Source organism: Bactrocera oleae, chromosome 3, assembly GCF_042242935.1.
Source record: "Bactrocera oleae isolate idBacOlea1 chromosome 3, idBacOlea1, whole genome shotgun sequence".
Lineage (NCBI taxonomy): Eukaryota > Metazoa > Arthropoda > Insecta > Diptera > Tephritidae > Bactrocera > Bactrocera oleae.
Window position 1 is genome coordinate 23,981,131 of NC_091537.1, and position 26,249 is coordinate 24,007,379.

Below are 26,249 nucleotides of genomic sequence, written 5' to 3' on the forward strand. Positions count from 1 at the left end.
AAAACAATCAATAACAGTGCAACTCTTCTATACTTAAATCAATTTATTATATTTTAATCAGATTGTTTTAATTACTTTTAGTTTATAGAATAACAATTTTAAAACGAACCTCAGTGCGCTGATATGAGTGTAAGTGCCTTAATATCTTCCTGCATATTTTATTCGAGTTCGATTCTGATGCAATATAATTCAAATGATTTGAATGATTTAATTAAAGAATATTATTTATAATGACTATAAATATATATTTAATTTTAATTGCTGCATCAGCTGAGTTCAACAGGGAATAATATGTTTAGTAAATATGCACTTCAAGTTTTTAATAAATTTAAAGGAATTGACTACATACAATATAATTTATTTTGGTATGAATTGTTTTTGTTATTTTTTTGGTTACATACAAACCAGCATATACTAAATACATTTTTAGAAATATTCATGCAAAGCTTTAAGTTTAAAATATCATAAGAATTTTGTTTTCTTTATCTTTTCTAAATGGATTTTCTCTACTCCAGTTGTTTTACGACTGCTCATGTGTAGATATGGCAGCTCAGATCGAATCAAAGCGTTCAAATATAATATTTTACGAAATATCCGCGTTCAAGCGTTATTTATTTGACTTTGCGTTGCGCCAGCTTCAGTTCCTTTTCCCAAACAATGTTATTCATGAATTCGCCAAACAGATACAAACATAATGTAATTGTGATTACAGCAACAAAGAAGACAATGCGTTGCGGTAGCAGCAGCACCTCAAGAACCGGATAGACCCAAAAGCCGGAATAATATTTGACAACATGCAACCAAATTAGATAGCTGACTATGAATGCTGAGAGGCCGGCTAAGCCCGTGCTGCGTTTCGGATAAGCGCGGAATGAAGTGAAAAGTTCCAGTATCATAAATACCACGACATTGGTGTGCAAAACATGATTGAGCCAACTGTGAAGAGAAGTGTTAAATTATTTATGTACACGCAATATAATATATGTGTCTTAAAAATTGTTCTGTATTTAAGGGGCTAGGGGTAGTTAAAATTAAAAAAAATTGGGTTTTTCTTACACAATAATATCTTAGAAATATTCTATAAATAGTAAATCCGACAATACTTTTCAATTTACTCGCTTTTCTCAAAGCTATGGTTTTTGAACTAATAAGCACTGTAGCTCGAAAGATTTCAATTAAATGTATAGCCTTTTGAAAACATGAAATTCTAGTGCATGATCAAAGGATTCTTTTTAATTTCCAGTTTTTATGAACAATTAACTGTTGATTTCTGAGGCTACTATTTATTTAAAAAAACTTCGATCAGGCCCTAGATTACACTAGTTTACAGTATTTCTGCGACTGTAATGTTAGAGGCTGTTTCTTGTTAATTTTGGGTTGTAGTCAAGTCATATACTAAAAAAATTTGGAAAATTTTTTAACTCAAATTTGTAATCAGGACACCTTAAATAACCTCCACAGACCTCTTGGCACATTAGTCGCAAATACTGTATTCAGATTTGTTTAGAAGTGTTATATATTAATAAAAGTTTAAAACTAAGGATTAGTGTTGGTCAACGCAAGCAGTTCGGTTGGAACAAGATCAAGACAAACAGTCTGCCGAGTCAAGTCGAGACCTTATTTAAGGATGCTATGCTTTTACGTTTAATAAAATCAAATAATAAACTGCAAAAAAAATTATAAAAATGTAATTTTGTCATGTCTCTGACTACACCTAGCCCCTTAAAATTCGTTAGTTATATAAATTCAATGGAATTCCTTCTAGAAATTTAAATATAAATAAATACTTATGATTTCAAAATTACCTTGGAAACACTGGATCCAACACACGGGGTAAGACTAATTCGCGGTCTATGGCATATAGTGTCCAAAATGTGATGCCCACGTTCAACGCCACTGGGAAGGCTAAAGCTGACATTAGATAGTCTTTAACTTTGCGTATAGTGGGTGTGTGTTTTGGCGCCACTTCGTTGGTTCCCAAAAAATCATTTATTAGTGATATAACGTAGTAGATTGTTTGGATGATCTGCAAATGCAAATTAAATGGCATTAAACGGTGAGCAAAAAAAATTTATTTTGTGTTACAATAACAAACATAGTCATGTGCGAAAGCGCAATAAACAATAATATTTTACAACTTATTGAACCTTGGGCTAACGCAGTATTTGCATACATAGCGGAAATTAGCTTTTATTACCCAATTACATTATTAATTATGCATATTTAGTATACAAATACTCTTAATTTGAGCTAAAGTTCAATTTTTTGTACTTAAGTGTGACCAAACAAAAACAAAAAATTGGGCAAAGACATTTTGAAAATTATAGATGGATGCCGAACTGAGAAATAAATAATGAAATCAGATTAGATTAGAAATATCCTTATCATGATAATTAATTATTATTTCAACTGATTTTAAATGATTTGCCATTTTATTTATGTCATGTATATATGTATGTGTTTTATATACAATACATACATACATACACATATATACATATGTTTGCACTAATACAGGTTTGTATGTTTGCATGTCGGCACTCAGCAGGCTAATCTTCACAAAAAGTTGTAATATAGCCAATAGAAACTGAAGCCAACGAATTTATACACTTTAACAACCTGAGCAAGCTTTGTCAAAAATATACATTCCAATTTTATTATAACGCCTTGATAATTATACTTGGGTGGTAAGGTTCAGGTTGATTATCATCGAATTCATCTAACGGCAGGTTCAGGAAACGTGCTGTTTCAACGGGGTCGGACCATAAGGAGAGAAAGGTCTTAGTTCAATAAGGTTTCGGGAACTCATTGCATACTGGACATGTAGGAGTTCTGCTACAGTATCCAGAACGAAGTTGGGCAATGGTCTTTAGATTATCGTGACAACTCGAGCTCTTCCTCTGCAAACGGTGGTGATTTGACTCCAAGTACGCCATTCACTGAAAAAGAGTCGGTGAAGATGTTGGTAGCTCCACTGTGAATGGCGGTCAGTGCATGTCTGAAGTTTGTTGCGTCCGAAGTCTGGTCGGTGTACTGTTCGATGTCGTCGACGTAGCCAAGGAAGAACCTCTTGATGTTTCTAGGAGACGGTTCACGGGCCTCGTTGTGTAGGTGTTCGGCCGGAGATATCAAGAGGCAGCCCGTGATAGTCCGGAGTGTAGTGTTCTGACATATCTGAAGCTTCTTCGTCTGCATTTCACTGCATTCAGGCGACCATATCGGTGCGGCGTAGTTTATGACCAACATACATGCCCTGTACTTTGGCAGTTATTGCCGTCAAATGAAGAGTGGAAGAGCACAGGCTGTCAAATGTTACACATAAAAACTTAGGATTGTTGACAGTCGGAATTTTAATGCCATCGACTGTAATGTTAAGATCCAATCTGTACTCCTTCGTCCAGTTCGTGAATATGGTCACTGTGGATTTAGTGGGGGGAAAGTGTTAAGCTCGTAAAAAGTGAGAAAGGTCGGAGAGATAGCCGTTTAGTTTTGAACACATGCCATTGATTCCTTTGCTCGACATCAATATCGTGCAATCATCAGCGTAGGATGAGATGGAAGTTCTCTCTGGTGGTTGAGAGTTTCGAATTGTAGAAATTGAACAGTAACGGGGAGAGGATACCACCCTGCGGGACCCCCTGTTTAATTCTTCTTAGTTTAGTGGTTTGACCTTGAAACAGTACGGATGATTGCCGGCCGCTCAGGTAGTTCATAGTCCACCACTTTAACATTGGAGGGAGTGTGGATTGTTCAATGTTCTCAAGTAGCGTTGTATGGTTGACTGTGTCAAAAGCTTTTAACAAGTCCAACGCTATGAGGATCGTACTCTCATAAGGTGGCTTTTGGTTTCTGAACATTTATGGCGCTAAGTGCTGTGATGGTACTGTGTACTTTGCGGCAAGGCCTCAAGTGCCTTCAATACTGGGAAGAGGGGCCTCAGTAGTGGGATCCCTCTTTCGACTTTTCACACATCGGGTATTTGAAGAGAGGTCAGCGACAGGTTGAGGACCTTGATTAAAAAGTGTACTCCCGCCGAGCCTAGGCGTTGTAACATCAGCATGTTGATTGCTTCTAGACCAATGGACTTTGATGATTTCGCCTTGTTGATGATACTTCGAATCTCTTCATCGGTGAAAGTAAGTTTGGCGCAGTCTTTTGGCATTTTGCGCAGCCGTCTGGTAACAAGGCATCGAATTGGGTTTCAACCCGATCGTCATGTCTCTTCGGATTTGACAAAGCCTTGACAGTAGTCCAAAGCTTACTCACACCAGTGAAGAGGTTACAAGACTTCAAGTGTTAAACCCATTTTGTCCACTTATGCTGGTCTACCATTTGCTGAATCTCCAAATTGAAATCCCTCATTCTGGGATAGGAGTGTTTGGCATGGCGTAAGGTGTCGCGCTCGTTAGCTAAAACAACTGCTTCGGATGGGAAATTGAAGCCGGGATGAAGCGAACGGTAGCAGCTGCGGAATTGTCGCCAGGTTATATTATTTATCAGACCACCGCTAGCGATGGTAATATCTGGCGAGCTATTACAGGTGCCCATAAATTCTGTGAAGCCGACCCAATAAGCTTACGTACAAGGTTTTCTTTTCTATATGGCCTTTTATGTAATGTTCCATTCGAGCTAACATTTATTGGTTGAATTGCATTGAAGGGGGAAGTGGGTTTTTAATTTTGTTTATTTTTTCTTAAATTAATTCATAATATCTCAGGAACGTTGTGTCTTAATTTGATCAATTGAATCAAAATTGACAAAGTTATGAGTATTTTTATACCTGTCTTAAGAATGTTTTACATTAGTTTTTCCAAATTTGTTTATATAATATTTTTATTTTACAATAACAATTAAACTAAACTTTTTTTGCGAAATATCGCGTTTTTTTCTTCAGAGTGTTTCCAAAAAATCAAAAATTTAAATTCCGAAACATTTTTCGACGTTACCTGTTCAAAGCGATTATCTAACGATGTAATGTAATTTTTTGATTTTAGATGCTCCAGCACCATATTATAATGTAATGTTTTTAAAATACATTTTAACTGTTTCATTAAGACATTCACTAAGATTTAAAAAAAATGGGTCTTGTTCTACACGAATTAACCCTTCTGCCCCCTTAAGCAATTATTTTCATTCCGAGCCTTTTTTCTAATGTCCACTAATTAAACAAGATGGAGAAATGGCAGAGAAATGTTAAAATAGTATCAAATACGATGACCTAGTGTCTACCACCTCCTCGTTCAGTAACTATCTCGATCGATTAGTTTTTATAAAAATAAATTTCAGATAAGATAACAGCATTACTTTTACATATCATTTTGAAAACATTAGCAAAATTTTACTCTATAACAGTTGAAATGTGTCTAACCAAATATTTATTGTTAAATTACCGCATCAAGAAATGTTAGATACTTGAATTTTCCTCCGAAAGGATGGCGCATCGCTTCGGGAAACTCTACATAGTTCAAATCATAATAGATTCCATACGCGAACTGCACAGCCGCTGTCAAATGTACTAAAATACGTAACGCTTTATAAACTCCTAGATTCAAGGCATCAGCAGCGTGCACGGTCGTCGACTTATTTTTAACCATTTTTGCGCGATATTTTCTTATTAGCGATTAAAAGCGTATTTATATTGTTTTATACACTAGTGTCCACTTTTACACTTCAATATCACAAGCACTCATTCAATTAATAACGTTTAATAGCGCTTCCAATAAACAACAAGCTTGGAACTCGCGTCCACTAAACCGTGTCGATGCACACAAAAATAATCAATGAAATGTATAATGCGAGAAGTTAATAGACGAAGCAGAGAATTTTGTAAATTCTCTGTTGCGGAGCAAAACAAGCAATGTGGAATTAAGTGACAGCTTTGTGGTAATGGCAGAGAACGTATATCATATAATATACTACAGTGGCACTCAAGCGTTGCATAGCCAGAGAACGTATATTATATTATGATATACGTTCTCTGCTCTGTTCGAGGAGTATACATAGGTTTTCAAACTGTTTCGCACAAACAATTTTAACACATGTGCCGGAAACAGACATGTTAAATTAAAATGATACAGGAGCGCAATTACACAAGTAAGAAGTATTGAACCAGAACCAGAGCATATTAATGAAACCGTTTGTTAAAATGAATGGATGGAACTTGAGATGATTTGGGATGAAGCAAGAAATAACGTTAACCTCGGTTGCATCGAATATTATAGCATCACAAATAAAAAAAGTTTCCATACAACAACTTTAAGCGGTCACATACAAACGGAGCTGTATGCTTAGTGTCTTTTTTACTGGAGATTGTACCGTTTAGAAAAGAATCCATGTTAAATTTAATATATCTTCTTAAATTAAAAAGTTTTCCATACAACAACTTGCTATCGGCGGTTCCGACAAATGAGAAACTTCTTAGGGATAAAAGCACGTGTGCAAAGTTTAATATCTCAATAACCGAGGAACTGGTTAGCGTATATACAGACGGATAGACAGACGAACTTGGCTAAATCGACTTAGCTCAGATGCCGGTCATTTGAATATATATTTTATAGGGTCTCCGACGTTTCCTCTTGGGTGTTGTAAACATAATATACCCTGTTCAGAGTATAAAAAAAACCAGAAAACTATAACAAAGAGATGCAAACGGTTGCAGATGCGGTTGCTACTTATACACATAGACATATATGTATATTAAGATATGAGTACCTATAAACATATTCATATTTAGTTCTTTGTACAACACCAATATATGCTTTTATCAGCTGTCGTATCACTTATTTAATACGCCCCTATTAGTAAAAATATGCGCACCATTAGCCTTCTTCTACTCAGACAATTTAGTTTCTGCCCTCGTTTCAAAGTGTTTTCATCCAAATGATAGAAATAATTTTAAAATTATTAACACTGTTGTTGACCATTTCTGAGAGCAGCAGTAATAAACGGCTCCAGGGGAATCCTGGTTTCGATAATGCTGATGCCTGGGAATCTGGTTATCTGCCTTGTGCACTTGAGGAAGTAGTTTTTCCCGAAACATATCCGGCCGTGCTTCCACTTCCTAACAAAGTCGACATCAGCGGATTGGTGCTGCCACGTGATGGTGCCATTATGTTTAGCGACGAGTCCACTATAACATTAGGCGGTGAATTACAGAAGCGAGAATGTGAAAATGGGCGCAATCGCCGTGCTTATTTGAAAATGCCCTTAACGAGGAAATGGTACGATCCCAGTAGTTGGATTAGCACCACAGCGCTTGGAAAAAATACAGCAATTCCGCATTTGGAGCGCATACCTTGTGACAATGAGACCGTGGTGATGCAACGCACAGGACCACTTTCGGTTGATTTGGAGTACATTGCTTACTTAAGGATGGGTCATTTGAATTTGGCTGGTTCCCTCATATCAAGCGATTATTTGAATTATTTAATACACACTGATATTGGGCAGCTGCTTTTCAAAAATAGCTATGGCACAATGGTGCAATATTATCATCAGGATACCTGCGGCTGCCAACTGGACGCGTACTTGTACACTGAACCGGTTTGTAAGAATGTCATTGAAACTTGCGAACGACCGCACTGTTTAGTGCCGGTAACACCCCTCGAAAGCTGCTGTCCGATTTGTGGCTCTATATTACGCTTCTCCATGGAATACTGTAGTGAGGGAAATTTGAATAAATTGCGCAAAGTGATTGTCGCCGCTATTAAGGAGCAAGAACTCACCGCAGATTTGGATTACCACGTCAACTATGTGCAGATTTGGATTGATTCATCAACTATGTCTCAAGGAAATTACTTGCAGGCAATAATAGTCGATCGGGATGGGTATAGTGAGAAGAGTGTGCGCTTTATGGCGCGTTTAAATGCCTCAACTGATTGGTCAAAACTCTTTGAGGGGCCACATCAACTGGAAATGATCGCATCTGGGCGTCCCTACAACCCGAATATTACCTTCGGTTCCATCTTGTTGATCATTCTTTGCCTGGCATTTGTGTCTGTGGTAGCTTTAGTAATGTTCGCGCAATATGCACCAGACCATCGCTATCTGCATCATGTGCCACAGTGGATCTATGATCCGAACCGTTGGCGTGCATTCTTGCTCCGTTCATCTGTCATGTTTGCTCGTTTTGAAAATGTGACAGCTGGTGGCGTTGACGCCGATGTAACGGATGGCCCTACGATGGGCTACGATGCCGAAAGCGGTCAAGTAAGAGAGCGCGCCTTCGACAATCCAATGTTTGGTGAGAAATTGACAGAAACAAGCGCTGCAATTACTTCGACCGCTGCAGCCGCTAGCACACAACCGGCATCTAGAAGCACTACGTCGGCGGCTGCTATTGTCACCGTGGGCATGCCAAAAGTTAAAGAGCAAAAATTGGCCGTGAAGTCGAGCGGCAGCAAATTAGAAAGTGTTACATTAGTCGATGCCATGGAGGGCAGTGATTTCGAGGAAGAACAAGAATTGACTGAAATTACACTGGAGGACATGGCTAGCGTGAACGACGGCATAGAGGAAGAAACAAAGGAGTAGATGAGTAAACCTACATACCATGATAGCACTAAAGGGTTGTGAAAAAGAATTAAGAACTCATATGAACTCACTTGGTGTATATATTAGTTATAGAACATATTGAACATATTGTTATCTTTATTAAAAATACTGCAATTTTTTCACTCCTGAATAAACAATATTTTATCTAAAGGCGTGGCGAACAACCTCTTGCATACGCAACTCAAGCTGATGATCAGCTTAGGTTATTTTGGTTGCTGTTACATTTTTAAATTTATTTACTGCGAAGTGTCAATCGCTGTTGTTCTCTTTATCGATTGTTTTATTATTATTTAACTGTTCTTCGAAGCTGCACGCGCTTTCAACCGAACGCCCCTTGGTGCATACACATATTGCAGCATATGGAAGGATAAGAGGAATTTATTTTAATACATTGTTTATGCACCAACTTAGGTAACTCACGGACGGCGTGTGCAATCAGAGTTTTTTTCTAAATTAATCCACATTATTGCTTTAATATGTATAGACACTATAGAGGTCTAGGAGTTAGGTGCACTCATCTATTTACTTTTACGTATTGCTATTAATTAAGAGGGCTATGGCGTAATGATTTAACCACTAATTTTAGAATTTCAGTATCTTACCACGTAATCGGGTTGAACACATTTATGAATATACTTAGTTCTGCCACAAATTTTGTTACAAGTTCAGGCCATTATAAAAATTAAACTATAATACATTTTTTAATAAAGTTAGTTTTATTTAAAAATGAATATATTAAATGAGCGATATAAGAAATTTGTTGCGAAGTTGTCACCTTGTGGTTTCACATAAGCCCTCAAACGATTCGGTCGTTGATCAATAGCAGGACGCACAGTTTCTATCGATTTTGACGACGCTGTTCGAACCAAAGATTTTTTGAAATTCTCCAAATTTCTGTGGGGTATTCGACAGGCTCTTCGTTTCTGACCATAAACTGTAATCCAATAGATTGAAATCTGGACTTCCTGCCGGCCAATCATTTTCAGCTATGAAACCAGGAATATTGCTTTCAAGCTACTGTTGGGTGTTTTTTGATTTGTGTGTTGTAGTAGAATCTTACTGGAAGATCCAATGCTTTTCATCGAAGACCATGCCTCCTGGTACACTTTTGCCACCGTTTTAATCTCTTTTTCAGAAAAGTGAAGAAGTGTAATGCCTGTACAGAAAACTCTTCACTAAACCGTTACAGCAGCAGGATGGTAGCCACGTTGAACCCTTGGAGTAACAATTTTTGCTTTTATGGAAGTTTTTGCGTAGATTTTAAAATTTTGCTTATTAAAAAACAGTGAACATTTTTTCATCTGTAAAATAGATCATTTAATTGCCGTTAACAGCAAGACCAGTTGACCGACGGTAGACTTTCATGTAGAAATCATCTCGAATAAGTCTGGGCATTGATCTGGTCAATATATTCATTTCCCTTAACATACTTTTCTGTTTTCTAAGTGGATTTCTGTGAATACGTTCGGAAACTATTTGTATGGCTGAATTGGTCCGAACCACGTGAAGATGACCAATTCTCTTTCTGTCATCAACTGTAGAAGTTTGCGAAAAAACGATCAATAGTGCGGTAAGCAGTCATTCTCAAAATATTAACTTTTTTAAGAAGCACATAAATTTCACTTGCGATTTTTTTACACTTAAATCAATCTATAAAGAACGGTATGCTTTGTAAACTTTGTAAGAGAATTTATGGTAAGGCTAAGTAGAATCAAGCCGAATGCGATCGGGATTGAATAACGCTTGAAATAGTGTGTTACAACACCACACTAGTTCTGGTACTAGAAGTGTCAGAGACCAACTTAAATAAAGTCTTTAAATATCAAATATCAAAATAGAAAAGTAAAAATAGAATAGTAAGTTAGGGGGAGCCGCATGTTAAGATACAAAAACCTGACAAAATCCCTTTCAGTACAAGTTTTTCTTACAATTAAAATCCGTCAAACGTTCGGTAGCGTCTTTAAGAATATAATTTTTTTTTTGACCTATAATAAAACCACAAAAGAACTCTCTGCTAATACAACCCAATCAACTATTCGCGAACTCTACGAATTTATGCTCATACAATTTTTTATATAGATAGTTTTTTCTTTGTGAGCGAAAAGTTATATTGCATTCACAAGAAGAGTCGTGACTAAATTATTACTTCGTATTCTATTTTTTTCCTGTCTCATTTTTATTGGCGCATAAATGATTTGTAGTGAATTAATCAAGTGTGGCAATGCATTTTGTTTATTAACCTCTATTTTAGACATAAAAACAACAAGCCATTTGTAATTTTTCCCGAGAATATACCCATAAAATGAATTTGTTCGATATACCATAGTTGGCTAAAGTCTTCACCCTCGCAACCGCCAAATTTGCAACGCTCAGTGTGCAACAACAATAATGTCATAAAAGTGCACGTGAAAGTATTGCAAAAACAATTGAGATTCCTGCCCGATTACGATTACCATATGCAGTGACGCGAAGACGTTGAGCAGCCAACCGATCGGTTTGGTAAGCAACTTTCTTATTGCTCAGCTCATTTGGGCGCGTTGCGGAAAAACTTGTTTACACCTCCAGTTGGGATATAGCAAGATATTAATGTATGTGAGGCAATATGCATATGTAAATAAGTGTAAAATAAGAACTGAATATGCGTTCGTAAGCGGGTTGCAGCTGCATCCAGTTTTAATTTGGCACAGGATGGCATAAAATAAATTAACAAAGAGCGCATACTCAACGATGCAACAGGAAAACATTTTTTTTGCAATTCTTGTGTATTTTTACAGCAGTGTATTACTGCTGCTCCCTTGCAATGGCGGTGCAATGCACTGCTAATCGTTGACATTCACTTTCGGTGTTCGTTCAAATATGTATAGATATAAAATGCGAGCGCCGAACTTAGAGATCTATATATTTTTGAGTAAGACCATATAAAATCGTTCAGGAAATATGTACGTATTCATAATAAAAGTAACAATTATATGTAGAAAAATATAAATGTGTTTTAATTGAAATCAATGAAGATTAAGATCTTCTCATATTATTTCACACTATATGCGTTACATATTTGCAAGTACAATAATAGACAGGCAGAAAAACACGTATTGTTGTAGAGAATATCACATTTTTTTGGAAAAACTTGATTTGGTTGCTCAAACATCGCCATTGAGGGCGAGGCACTGATTATTTTATTTCGAAATAGACAACAGTCTTGATATATATACATATATATATGTTATCCTATGGCTTCGCAGGGGATTAAAGTGTCACAATGAGACTCTTCCATTTATGTTTGTGCTAACCTCTTGATTTGACTCCAACTTTTCTGGAACTTAGTTTTTTCGAAGTCCAAATTTCTTAGAGAATTAGAGTCCTTTACGTCGGCTTCTTGTGCATTCCAACCGATAGCGTTCCTGGTGATGGTGTCTAAATTTCTTCTCAGGACATGCCGGAGCCAGCCTCATTTTCTTTTGAGAATTTCGGAACACAGGGGTGTTCTATTTGTGCGTGACCATAACTCTTGCTACAGACGGTGACGGGTCAGGAGGGGCATCCAAATTAAGGAAGATACATCAGAAATGGTAAAGCGTATACATAACCTATGCCATCCTTTTGTCAACCTCACCTACGTGTGGTGTCTTCTGTTTGTTAGCGAAAGAGGTCTGGAGGCTCCAGTCAACACAACAGAATTGGATAGGTCGGTTAATAACCTGTCAACTGTTAACCAATCTTATCAGCGAAAGCACAATCTTGATGATATATTTCAAAGGTCTGAGAACAGAAAAATAATTCTGGGTTCACAACCGGAGACACAGTAGTTTGGGTTTAAGTTATATGACACATCTTAAGAGAGAAGCTATTATAAATCCGCTTAGGGTTCAGCTGGGCTGACAGGCAGCTGGATGTCTAAACTCGTGAGATCTGAGTTGTTTTAGATTTGATCTTGCAAATGCGGGACAACCTAGAAGAAAGTGTTAAGATCTTTCTACCTCATCTTCTTCCACGTAGCTTTAACAAATGGATAAAAAATGTTACCGCGTGGACCCTAATAGGACAAATGCCAGTTGGAACCCCTACAATTAGATAAAACCTAATGCTGACTGGTTCTCTTGCGGAGCTCCGATCCTCTTTTACCATTTCTTGCCAACTTTACAGTTGCCTGCGATTCCGCTATGACCGGGTACCCAAACTAGTCTTACCCAGAAGTAACGCGATGCCGCAGATAGTCATTTGTTAAACGAGCGCACGGTCAGTGAGTTCAAGGTTCGTATTGTAAAGCGATATTACGAAGGTTTTTATTGATTTGTAGCACGGTGAATCAACCGATTGTAAATTTGCGGCACTTTTCAAAGAAATTTCGCATATTCGAGCTTTTAGGAACTATATGACTCCTTTCATGTCTTTAGATCCTCAACTATCTCGATGAATATGATTTTATGCCCATCCAAAATTCTTTTATAAATGTTTTAATTGACCTTTTTATCCGGTTTCAAAAAAAAATACTAAAGTGTGATCATTCAAAATGCTTTTTTCACAAACCAATTGTCGGACACCAACGAAATTTACGGCATACAGATATCTTTTAGGGGGCAGGTCTAACTATGAAATATTAACTTCCAATGGTTACCTCTCATAGAAACGCTACGAACTCAGACTGATTTAAAGAATTTTGGGGGTTTTTAAGCAACGAAATTTTATCTGAGTTGGGCATTACTTTACCAAAAAACCGGTCTTATATAGAAACCTCTTATTAAAGTTTGAAAATAGGCAGAATCAAAACGTAAGTTATTTTGAATTCCTATAAAATCTGGTAAACAAATTATCTTTAACAAATTGTTGAAGATCGATATTTGACCAATTAATTGCCAAAGTAGTTTAAATTGCTCAAATTTCTGCAGCACATAGATTCATATTTTTCACTCCAAATTCAGTGTATAACAATATTTCCGCAACATTTCAAATATTCATTATGAATGCTATATTTTTTTTTGTAGTCTAACACAATAGTAGCTTATCAGCATATCTTAATCAAACATTTCTCTTCGCCTCCATCAAAAAATATAGAACTCGGTCTTAAGTTGTCAAGAATTCATGCGTCAGAATATCATAAAGAACTGTCGCATAGATTGTAAATTACTGAATGATAGTAAGTACAGCTTACTATAAATTTGTACATACTCGTAACTGTATTTATTATACAAACTAGGCGAATTTAATTATGTAGAAGTTGTCTTCTTGAGTTTTTATATTGATTACAAACGGATGTGTTTTCAGGGTTAAGAATTACACTTGAATAATTAATTATATGTTTCCTTTACACTTTCAACTCTGGCCATCAGCAAAGCAGTGCCCATTTTCCTTTGATCAATCAGCGAAACATTTGGCCTTCCCAGAAATTCCGTTTGCCATTCGAGTTGAAGAAAAATATATATGTATGTAGATATGTAAGTATGTGTAATGTGTTGCTATATTTTATAGCGGAAAGCAGTTTCTAGCAGCACAGTACATTTAATAAACAGTATAATTTGACGTTCCTTTTTTACCTGGTGCTTAACCAAATTTTGAATAGTACGTAGACGAACTTTATGCTTCCTTTACACAAATTATTTATCACATCTATGAAATTTACTTATGATGGCACTATTTATGCTGCTGTTCAAAATAATATTTTTTTTGTTTTAAAGTAAATAATTGAAATTTCGAGTAAATTCGAGTATAATAAAATATATAAGAACAAAAACAAACAAAACCCTTCACTATCGGCTTTATAGCCTTTCTTTGTTGAGTTCTATACGCTATGAATTTGTCGAAATACAACATCTCAAAGTTTCAAAGTTCCTGGTGCTAGATATTTGCATTTTGTAGATTTCCAAAAGAAGCAAGTTTTCGAATTTCAGTGGAAAAATAAAAGGTGCGTATACGAGTATTTATATTGGGTAAATAATTGTAATCTTACGGTTTGGTTTTTTTTAATTTGAACATTTATTTTAGAAACACATGTAAATACAATAGTATTGTTCAAAGTATTGTCCATATGAAGCTATACAATTTTCTCATCTTCCTTGTAATTTATAGACTCCATTCCAAAAGCCCTGCGCCCACTTGCCAGCCAAGAATGAATCAAACCAATGTTTAATAACCTGTACTGTTGTGAGCCGTATTCCAGTGAGGGAATTTTGCACTAACCAGAACAAATGGTAGTCTGAAAGGGCATGGTCTGGGCTATAAGGCGGGTGATGCAAAACTTCTCAGCCACTATTTTCCAAATAGTAACTAACTGGTCTTGCAACATGAGACCAAGTGTTGTCATAATGGAAAATTATTATAGTTTTTCGGCAATAGCTCGCTTTAATTTGATGAGTTGTTATCGGTAGCGTTCCCCACTAATGCTTTCACTTCTGATCCCACCAAATATACAGTGTTATCTTGGCGTCGTGGAGTTGATTTGGCTGGTTGGCCAGGTTTCACATTTGATTTTTGGCTTTGTTATGAATCTTTTTTCCATCACCAGTCGCAATCCATTGCAAAAACGACTTTTTGTAGCATTTTTGGCATGCAAAATCGTCATTTAAGGGGTTACATGGGTTTCACGACTTCAAAAAGTCGATTCTTCTTGTATTGTCTTATTTAATTCTATAACATATCTAAAATATTGTCCTTGATGCTCAGTTGTTTTGAGTAATAGTTTTGGAGATACAGTCATGAAAAATTGCGCATATAGTCAGTTAAAACCTTAAACGCGTTTTTCTCGAAACTATGTTTTCAAAGTCCGTTGTCATGATTTCTGGAAGTTTGAAGGACATAATCCGGGCAACCTATCATTCTAGTATTTAGGAAATCGAACGGAAATTTCCTACTTAAAACTACGAATTTAGTGTTAGTTCATTTAAATTTCCATATAAATTATGGTTTAACTCATTCATGTTTCCCGTACCTAAAAAAACTCCTATTCTGAATATTGTTTATATAATATACCTATATTCAAATAATTATTAACCAATGTACATGCAGCAACAATTCTATGAAAGATAGTTTCTCAGTACTAAAATGAGAAAATGGTTGTAAGGCTCGTGCCACGAATCAAGCAAATACACAGTAGATGTCCAATATTAACACATACTCACATATTATTGGGTTGATAAATATCTAACTGTTGCGCATACCTTCATTGTTTACGAAAATGAGGTCGAAATATGGATTTTCTAGTATAGGTATATGTACGTTTGCATGTCTAACTATCTGTATGGGTAACTTAAGAGTATAAGCGAGAGTAAATGAAAGTTGTGCGCATACGCCTGCTTGAAGGTCCTGTAAAGGACGCATTAACCAAAATCAGCAAGTGAAAATCAACACACTCGCTCTCAGCTATGCACGACACCAATTCTCTTCTAAAGGCTGTTGCACATACATGTACATAAGTATGTAAAAGGTTGGCGATAAATTTACAAATATAGACACAAGAATATATTATATTAATTTTTTAGAATATATTAAGGCAATTTTACTTAATATTTAAAAAATTTCCAATTCATTAAAACTTACCAAATTCCAAAAGGTGAAAAACTTCACTTTCTGCCCAAAACCTTCTGGCACTAATCGTCGGCTTGGCGACATTTCCAGCTTTGCGCTGCGCTGTATCTCAAATTTATTATAGAAGAGGCCATACGCAAATTGGCCCAGAGCAAACAGATGAATTATGGTGACAAACACACGCGATTTGTAAAGTTCAACCTTCGTCATTTTGCTAACGACTATTTCGCGTTTCTATATTTCGAAGGCAAGTATCAATTATGTACAAACACTCGAGTTCTGCACAGCCACTTCGCTAAGTAACAACCGTTATATCACAACTATACAAGTAGCTAGGCAATTTCGTATGTTTTTTTTTCGTTTTCAAAATATATTAGTTTTTAATACTATTCCTGTTCATGCGCGCACGTTCGGGGTTAATTTGAAATCTGTAAAGAATTTCAGACGCTTTTTATAGAGTTTATCCTCACACTCGCACGCCCACTATGGTTTCATATCACAAAGGAAGCGTAAAAAAAATTATGATACGAAAATGCATTCTTGACCACATCAAAGCCATTGATATTTTTCTTTTTCCAAGTACAACAATAATTCAGCTCCTCAATGGTTTTTATTACCTATACAAGTTACGTCCGTGTGTATGTGTATGTGACCTTATTTATCATACGGTGATTTAATATATATATTTAGACTAAAAATGTTTTAAATATTTATAAAATATATATAAATATTGCCTACATCTAGGATTAAATTTAATTTATATTACGAAGAAGATTTAAAGATTTCAATATTCGTTTTAAAATCAGATTTAATTATACCCTGAATAGGGCATGTTAAGTTTGTAACACTCAGAAAGAAACGTCGGAAGCCATATAAAACACATATATTCTTACATTGTCGAGCTGAGTCGATTAAGCCATGTCCGTCTGTCTATCCGTCCGTCCGTCTGTATGTATATACGCTAATTAGTCGCTCAGTTTTTGAGGTATTCTATATATCTGAAATATTGCACAAGTCCTTTTCTAACCAAGGAGCCGCTTATTTGTCGGAACTGCCGATATCAGATCACTATATCATATAGCTGCCACACAAACTGAACAAACGGAATCAATAGCTTGTATTGGAAGCTTTTTCATTTGGCGAGATATCTTTACGAAATTTGGCTCGAACTATTGTCGAAGCGCTGATAGCAACCGAAGTGGACGTTTTTTCCTGTTACATATTACATTTAATAATGAAATAGCAGTTTCGGGAGGGAATTGGAACATTACAGTTTTTATACTATTGCAACATGTTACTCCAGAGTATAATAGTTTTGTTCACCTAACGGTTGTTTGTATCGCCTAAAACTAATCGAGATATATATGGATTTATGTATATATTATACATATAAATAATCAGGATGACGAGACGAGTTGAAATCCGAATGTCTGTCTGTCCCTCCGTCTGTTCGTCTGTCTATGCAAGCTGGAACTTGAGTAAAAATTGAGATATCCTAATAATGCGATACCCTAAAACGCAATTAAACGAAAATCTACAATTTACATAATTTGGTACAGGGGATAAAAGTAGCAAGGGGCCCCTGTGGACTAAAAAAAGTTATTAAAGTGGGCATGGTCCCGCCCTCTAATAAGTTTAATGTACGAGTACATATCTCCCAAATCATTCAAGCTAATTCACCAAAATTTTGCTTAGGACAAATCTTTTGAGAACCCCTACCGACATTGTACAAATGGATGAAATCGGGTTCGCCTCCCCATATCGCGCCCACTCCCCATATAACGGAACTGTTAAAAACTACTTAAAGCCCGATAAATCAATAACTTCAGAGACATAACATTTTACACACGAGATGATACGAGAGGGCTTTATAAAAATTATATTGTTAAATCTGTGAGATATATTATAGAAATTCGAAGATAACTAATTTCTGATGGCAATATGTCTGTACGTCAAAAATGGTTAAATCGGATCAATAATTCTCTCAGCCCCCATATACCTAATAGAAAGACTTTCGAACTACCGGTTGACGTTATATCGCATATATCGGCAAATAAGTATGATACCTTAGCAAAATTAACTGAATGATAATATTGGATACACTATAGTTTAGTACCGAAAGTATGTGAAATTGGTCCACAAATGACCCATCCACCTTAAACTACATATATTGATTTTCGTTGTTCTAACAAATCTTATGAACCTGAAGGTATATCCCCGGCTTTGATTCTGGCAAGTTGCAAGAGTATGAAATTTTCGGTTACACCCGAACTTAGCCCTTCCTTCCTTGTTGAATACTGATTTTATACCATATCTGGATACTACAAACAGCTACAAAAATATATATAGATACATATTTATATTCGTATGCTTTGCATTGATTGTAAACGCGTATGTTTGGACAATTATGACTGCTTGCCATAGCAGATCCGAAACGAAAATAAACTCTGATCGCATTTAATAGGTCAATGACGCGATAACTGTCCGCTTGAAATTCACTTTCATATGTGCTATGCTTGCGCCAAGACAAAATGAGTACAAGAATGGAAAATTGCAAAAAGTTATTTGTATTTTTAAAGAAATGTGATTGCTTATTTACAAATGAACCTGTGATTGCAGATTTATTGAATATTGTCGTTGCGTTTAACCTCATTTTTTATATCCTGAACAAGGTATATAAAGTTTGCCAAAAAGTGTGAAACACACGTCGGAGACCCAATAAACTATATCGGATCACATATAATATGTATAATATATAGCTTCCATACATACTGACCTATTTAAATCAAGTTCTTGTATGGAAATATATGTAGTTAGGTACATACATATGTATACATATTGGGGTGGGTCGAAAAAACTAATATTTTTTTCGCTTGGTACTCTAAAAAATAGGTTCTTAGACACCTTGACGAAAATCTCTCCAAGTTGAGCTCTTAATTGTAACGGGAAGGTCCTCGGCCTTAAATTGATTATCGTAGAGGTGTCTAAGAACCTTTTTTTCATAGCACTAAGTAAAAAAAATATTCGTTTTTTTACCCATCCTAATGCACATGTTATGTATGTATTCATATGTGTGTGGTTACGTTAAACGTTAGACTAAATGTAAACATATCAAAAATAAAGTTTTATAAAGGTTGAATAACTTTCAGCCGATGTTAGTCATCTTTAACGGCATAGTAATAATTTCCATATGGTCTCAGCTTGTCGTATTAAAGTGCAAACACTTCTTGATAAATACTACAGAGATAGTTTGTGTGTTTGTTTATACAAGTATATACCTACATATGTATGTATTTATTTCAGTATTAGATTAATGAAGAATATTGTTTCAGATTTCACCATTAAAGTATAAGTTCTCTGATTATAAAAAAATCTTTTTGAAATTGAATACATACCAATCAAAACAACCGTTTAGACAAGTGGGCACACTGACTTAATTATTGCGAAAGTAAAATAAAAACATTTTTAACAAATAGGGACAGAATATCAAAAATTTGTTAAGCAATTTATCTCAAGAAATCAGCTCATAGAATGGACTAATTTCTCTGATCATAAAAGAAAGCAATTTGAAATAATGGTATAAACAACTGGTCACATTAAATAATAGCTTAAGTAATGCGAACATGAAATACAATTTTTTTTTTTTGAACATGTGGGGACTGCATATGGAAACTGCAAGGCCGATGAGCTAGCTCGAATGGGCAACCTTACCCCAATTTCATCCGATTGGAAGTGATATGTTCTTGTATTCTAGCGCTGGATCTAAGGATCTCCAGTGTGCTCTACAAGCGCTGATCAACAACTAGAACTTTTGCGCTTGCGAGCTCCTTTTTGCCCAGAATGAACCGTAAGAGGTTCTCCGACCTACTTGCTCCTAGTAAAGTCGGTCTCGCCGCAATTTGAGATGTTTTAGCTGGAAAATGTCCAATAGATTCACACGTGGTGCGACTAAAATTATAGCTCTTTGCCAAAGCTGTAGAAAGGAAGGCGAGGTGAAACCGTCTTGCCACTTTCTACTCTATTGTTCGTCTTTTGCCAGACTGAGACTGAAATATCTCGGTAGAAATACATTCGGCGAACCTGAGCGAAATGGCTGAGATTGATAATAACCGCCTAAACAAATGTGTGGTAATCTCAAAATGCTTCGTCAATCTATGAGGATCTGCTGATCCACTATTAGAAGTTTATGGGTAACACAAACGACGAACATTTGCAAACATATGAACAAGTATACATACTACATACTTCTGTATTAATAATTGTTTTAAACATAACCAAAGCTAAAACTTTTGAATGGCTAAAAATGAAGACTAGAAGTAAGCGTGTGTCTTAAATAAGTACAACCGATCTGAAATATTGTGTAACTGCAGTTTAAGCAACTATTTTTCCATAAATATTTATGCATGTAACTATTTCCGCAAAATATCTTGAAAAACCCGTGATGTGATGAGCCCAATTCAACAAAAAGACCCAACAATGTACTTCACAGGCAAGAAATAGGATCGCAATTTAAAGAAGTGTCAGTTACATTATGAAAAACAGACTTGATGCACATGTGTAGCAAAAAGCTCAAGTATCACTATAGTCTAATTACAAATTAGTTGCACTAAAAACCGCGAAGATGATTGAAGGAACATTCTCATATCATATAACAGAGTTTAAGGTAATGTTTACTACGCATTCTCCTCATAAATGCAATCTTCATATTTTTACTCTGTACGGTTAACTTATTAAAGTCCTTCATCTATAAAATAAAATCAGCAACCAACCCAAATCGTCTACCTACATTGTAACATGCTGTTTATTCTGCATAGTATGATTGGGTCAAGTGTGAAGCGGTACCTTCAATGGGATTATTCTACTTTTCCATTTACCATTTCTTATCGTTCAAAGATTTCTTAACGAAAATCGATGGTTCATGTTAATAAGAAATAATCTAGAGGCGAACCATGTACAAGTATCGTGAACATTTTAATAGGCCGGCTTTGGTGCAAATATTTCAATATTTCAACGCAGTCATTATTGTACATGAGCCACCAAGGGAACAATAATTACAGACACACTGCTTTTCAAGGTTCTCCACAAGTAAGTACCAAACGCTAAAAATCTTGTCGGACGCAAATTGTTAAAGTTGTATGGAAAGCGGTGAGATGGAAACATCCAAGCACTTTCTTCTCCATTGTCCAGCCTTTGCAATTTTGAGGTTGAGTCCAATAGGTGTTGATTCAAAAGTTGTATGTAGATCTCTGATTACCTACAACTTTGCCATATAACTTTTTCTATAAGACTCATTGTGTTGCCGGGAATAGAGATAAATCATTTTTGACCCTTAAAAATGCCCGAGTCGGTTATATAATTTAAAAAGAAAACTTATGAAGCTTAAATTGAAATGTACAATATTTACTTCCGGTGACTGACTTATTGAACGGTAGTTTAAATGATAAACTAGTTTTTAACTTTTTTAAAGTAATGCCTCAGTAGCCCAAATTTATCGAGAACGAAAGAAGAAGCGATTACAGTGTTACAAAGCCTCTGCAAGGATATCTATTTAGAGACAATAGATTTAATGCACATAGTAATGATAGCTTTCCTCTAAACTTACATACATAGTTATATTAAATTCATGAAAACAATCGGTTCCAATGCGGTTTGCTCCTATGTGTTATTGTATTTGTCACTACCTTTGTTGTGACACACTTAGGCGTTTGCGGCAATATACCTTTAAAATAGAAACATCAATAAATGAAAGCATCACAACCAAACATAAGTGGAGCTAAGATTTCCATTGCAGTTGACTTCAAAAAAAATTATTCGAGTGTGTCAAAGGTAGCAGAGCGGGTAAGCGGAGTTGAAGCTACATTGGGAGTGGGAATCATGCGGATGAGGGAAATATTGTCGATACCAAATGACAAGCAGCAATAATGGGTGGGGCAACAGACGGCTCCAACAATAATTTGAACATCGTTGCAGTTTGTATATTGGAATTTTGTAATGCGGCCGGCGTCAGTTAAGCGGAACGAAGCGGCAGTTGGCGCTGTATGGTGAACAGTTTTCGGGATGAAAGTGCGTATGTATGTCATGAAAGTGTGAGTCACCAGTGACACAATTACACAAACTGAAAAAAAATTAAGCCATTTGAAAAACTACGAATGTAGAGCGAGAGAAAAGTTGTGAGTAGATAAAATTCCACATCTACGAAAGTCACCTTTACTAATATCAAAGTTACTAGAAAATATTACCAATATAATTGCAAGTAGAAAATAAGGTATGCATGTGTGTGTTAGAGACCAGTCTAAGGCAGGATGTTTAAGTTAAAAAATGAAGGAGACTTTTCCCACTATTTGGTGTTCAAGAGGCCATCATCAACAAGATGTCTTGTGGTGTTGGACAACCTGAAACCCATTATGAAATCAGAGTTGCAGTTCAGTTAGATAAGACTCTATGTCTGAGTAAAAATGTAAGACATAAAGTGTTTAATAGTTTTTATAGAAGTTGTATAAATATTTACGTACATATAGAGGCGATATATATACACACTTACGCTCTGAATTTACTTTGTTCACAAGAAATTTTTTTTTGTTGTAAATAAAGTTTGGGAAACAACGATAACTATTCTGTAATAAAAAAAACGTCAACTTCGCTTGCACCGAAGATATAACACCCTTTACAGGTGCATTTTTACATAAAAGAGTATACCAAATAAAAAATGGCTGCTATATGCTATAATGATCCGATCTGAGCAATACGTATGTTCGGTAGCGATGCACCAGGTAATAATCTTTCCAAATTTCCATCATAGTTGTTCGATCTGAACAATTTCTTCGGAGATGCCTTTGATAATAATTTATTTCAAATTTTTTGAATATACATTCTCAAATAAAAAATATTTCCTTATAAGGACGTGAATTCGACCGGCCAGTTTGTATGACAGCTATATGCTATAATTGTCCGATATCGGCGATTGAAATAAATGAGCATCTTTTTGGTGTGAAAAGGACGTGTGTAAAATGTCAGGTCGATATATCAATAACTGAGGGTTCTTGTTCGCATATATACAGACGAACAGACGGACATGGCTACATCGACTTAGCTCGTAGCGCTGATCATCTTTTTTATATGCATAAATATACTTTATAGGGTCTCGAACGTTTCCCTTTGGGTGTTACATCATAAATATACCCTGTTCTGGGTGTAAAAATGCAGGATAGAATAATTTTTAAACGTAAAAAATATAAATCGAACTATTAAGAATCTTCCAGTATTTTGTAAAAAGCCTGAAAGCTGTAAAAAAAATGTAATTATATTTTAAATTCAAGCAAAATATCTTTTATGGTATTCACGCAGTATGGACATGAAACTTGTTAAATTAAAAAATCTTAAATATCACAAGTATTATAAGAATTGAGATTCATATGAAACATTTTCCCGATAACTGCTAATAGGAACTTCAAATTTTTACGAATGGGTCAACAGTGCGCACTCACACGCAACACATTGAACTAGAATATAATTAGGAATTCATAAGTCTGTAGTACTTTTTGTATATCTTTCGGTTGTTTTGTTTCACCAACACTTTTTCACACTAAATTACAACAAATCTAAACAGAAACGATTGGAATCACTGTCACACAAGAAAGTTTATTTTATATGTCACACAAAATCGATATTTGTATCCATAAAAAAATAATAATAATAGACCAAATCAAAACATATTGAACAAACAAAACACATGCACAGTTGATGTGTCAGCCATGTTCTTTCCTCTCTTCCGCGAGTAGTGTGCGTCAGAGGCAAAACCACAAAAAAACATAATAAGACGTGGTGGCACAGCTCCTGGAGGCTAAGCAAACAAACACGACCGAAAACACAGTTATTCATGTCAGCACACACCCATGAAACCAAACGCGACACAAAGCGTTGCAGCACACCTTAGCCGGTGACACCGCGATTACAGTCACACCAACCACAATAAACCGCACAGCAACGCACCTCACCGCACCAACAGCTAATGCATAATTTAGGTTTTCATTAACAGCCTATACGCTTAGGCTGGTCTTCAGCGATTTACTTCGAATGGCTTCCCTACTTACATATGTATTTATGTATGTATGTGATAAATTTAGGGTCACAAAGTGAACTATCTTTTGGATTGCTCCTCTTCTTAACTATTACTGCGTCACGTCGCGTCGCGTCGCTATTCAACCGACATCGGGGTACCAACCGCACGCTCTCTGCTTCTAGTTTTATTTTGTTTTGAATGAAAACACAGATTTACTCTTTACTGTTGCTCAATATCGTTTCGCTGGCGCGCGCTCAATTGATACATCCACACGATTCTACTACTGGCAATCAACTGACAACTAAAGCGATGGCGCACAACGAAGCTCGAATAATTGAGGGTACTTGCAGATGTACTGATGTATAAATATGGCTTTGTGGAGGCGCACGTCAGCGTGTCAGGCAGCGTGTATTCTGGTCAAGACCATACGAAGTCGATGTTTTCAACGCCAACGAGGATGAGCGAATTTTGAGCTGTTTTAACTTTTGTTCTCGTTATTCCGGTACAGTGGGTCACCATAGCGTGAAAACACGATTTATAAGTATTGCGGCAATTAACAAAAACTTGCAATATTTATGTATAGCAATATAAGTAGGAGGTCAAGGAATTATAACCTCATTGGTCCATCACAGTAGTAGTACCAAAGAATCGACTATTTCAACAACGGTCATCACTAACGTTACGCACTTATGAAAATTTTAATAACACGTCTTCGTTGTTCCAGAAAGGTTAATATTAAAAAAGTGTTAAATATTCAAAACAAAACAAAATTTTGAATTCGTAGGCAAGATCTTCCGGACTAATATAACCACCCATATCAGTGATCGGCAACCCTCTGAGCGCGTTTCGCGTATATATTTATGAAAGCAAAATATATTATTACTCCCTGAATAGCGTATATTTAGTTTGCACGAAGTTTGTAACACCCAGAAGGAAATGCTGGAGACCCTATAATATATTATATATACAAGTATATATATATAAATGATTAGTGTGACGAGCTGAGTTAATTTAGGCAAGTTTAGGCATAAGTATATACAAGAATCAGTCCCTCAATTTTTGAGATATCGATCTGAAAATTAGCACACGTTATTTTCTCCCCAAGAAGCTGCTCATTTATCGATGCCACACAAACTGAACGATCAAAATCAAGTTCTTGTAAGGAACCTTTGAATTTGTGAAGGATATTATATCGCCGATTCAACCGAAGTTAACAATTTTTCTGGTTTGACAATATGTTATTACATTGTGGCGGAGCCAACTTTAAGTGTTTTGCACCACTACAGACTTTCAATCAGCAAGAAAAAACAGCATGTACATGTGTACGTAGATTTTATCTCTGACTTAACACCTTCCAAGTGTGTAAATATACTAAAACCAGTGTATGTAATTTCTCTCCGCAAAACTATTACCGATAGAATTCGCTCCATGCATAATGAAGTCGGGAATATATAAAAAAGTGTTACTTTTGCATCCCATAAAGCTACGACATCGGCCCTATCGTGTTCATTATCTGATTGTTTGAGTTCTAATTGTACTATGACCATTGAATCAGTCAATTTCCTCACTTAAGAAGTGACTAAAAATAAAACACAGTTGATAATTCGGCTTGTCTTTGAGATGTAACTAAAAAAGTCGTAAGAAATGCTGTTCGATAGTATCTGTAGGATAAGGTTATTGCCGGTTATCTATACTTCAGCTAAGTCCAGAATTCCAGTAGACGTCGGTATCTTTGAAATATCTGATTGTCATCGCTAATATGAGAATCCTTTATGAAATATGAAATTGATCACCTCAGTAAGCCTTTACTTTAAGATACTTTAAGTACCTTTGACCAATGTAAGGAAGATTATTTAACACCCATGTTAAAAAAATTGGAACGACAGATAAAAAGTTTCACATTGAAATTGATATCTATATATGTCATCATCATCAGCTCCACAACCCGGTGCGGTCTTCGCTTGCTGCAATTTATGTCTCTAATTATTTCTGTCCCTTTCTTGAGCTCGGCAGCATCGTAGTTCCAGCGCCTCAGCGTCCTGCTCTACACCATTGATCCATATTAGTATTGGTCTGCCTCTGCTTCTGTTATTTCTGCATCTGCTTAGGAGAATTTGCT

The 26,249-nt window shown here is 35.9% G+C and overlaps 2 protein-coding genes across 5 annotated transcripts; one reads left to right on the forward strand and one right to left on the reverse strand.

Moving 5' to 3' along the window:
• Positions 1-25: 25 nt before the first annotated feature.
• LOC106621746 (androgen-induced gene 1 protein) lies at positions 26-24,487 on the reverse strand. Of its 4 annotated transcripts, none has more exons than XM_036373437.2 (4): positions 24,347-24,487; positions 16,084-16,499; positions 1,806-2,026; positions 26-936 (listed from the first exon to the last, which is right to left on the reverse strand). In XM_036373437.2, exons 2-4 carry the CDS (start codon positions 16,279-16,281, stop codon positions 612-614), a joined length of 744 nt encoding a protein of 247 aa, XP_036229330.1. In that variant the 5' UTR covers positions 16,282-16,499; positions 24,347-24,487; the 3' UTR covers positions 26-611. The 4 variants fall into 4 exon arrangements, with proteins under 4 accessions (XP_036229330.1, XP_036229313.1, XP_014096193.1 ...); XM_036373420.2 differs by having other exon boundaries at positions 24,293-24,440; XM_014240718.3 differs by having other exon boundaries at positions 24,162-24,433.
• Positions 6,121-8,703, forward strand: Amnionless (amnion associated transmembrane protein). Its single transcript, XM_014240716.3, has one exon. The coding sequence runs from the start codon at positions 6,880-6,882 to the stop codon at positions 8,530-8,532; it is 1,653 nt and encodes a 550-aa protein (XP_014096191.2). The 5' UTR covers positions 6,121-6,879; the 3' UTR covers positions 8,533-8,703.
• Positions 24,488-26,249: the final 1,762 nt, after the last annotated feature.

Bases quoted from the DNA above. Each gene is read 5' to 3' on its own strand.
- Amnionless (XM_014240716.3), top strand. From the start codon at position 6,880: ATGATAGAAATAATTTTAAAATTATTAACACTGTTGTTGACCATTTCT.
- LOC106621746 (XM_036373379.2), bottom strand. From the start codon at position 5,594: ATGGTTAAAAATAAGTCGACGACCGTGCACGCTGCTGATGCCTTGAAT. The intron at 2,027-5,390 runs GTAATTTAACAA...TTGCATTTGCAG, and splicing joins ATCTAACATTTCTTGATGCG to ATCATCCAAACAATCTACTA. The intron at 937-1,805 runs GTAATTTTGAAA...TTCTCTTCACAG, and splicing joins TTGGATCCAGTGTTTCCAAG to TTGGCTCAATCATGTTTTGC.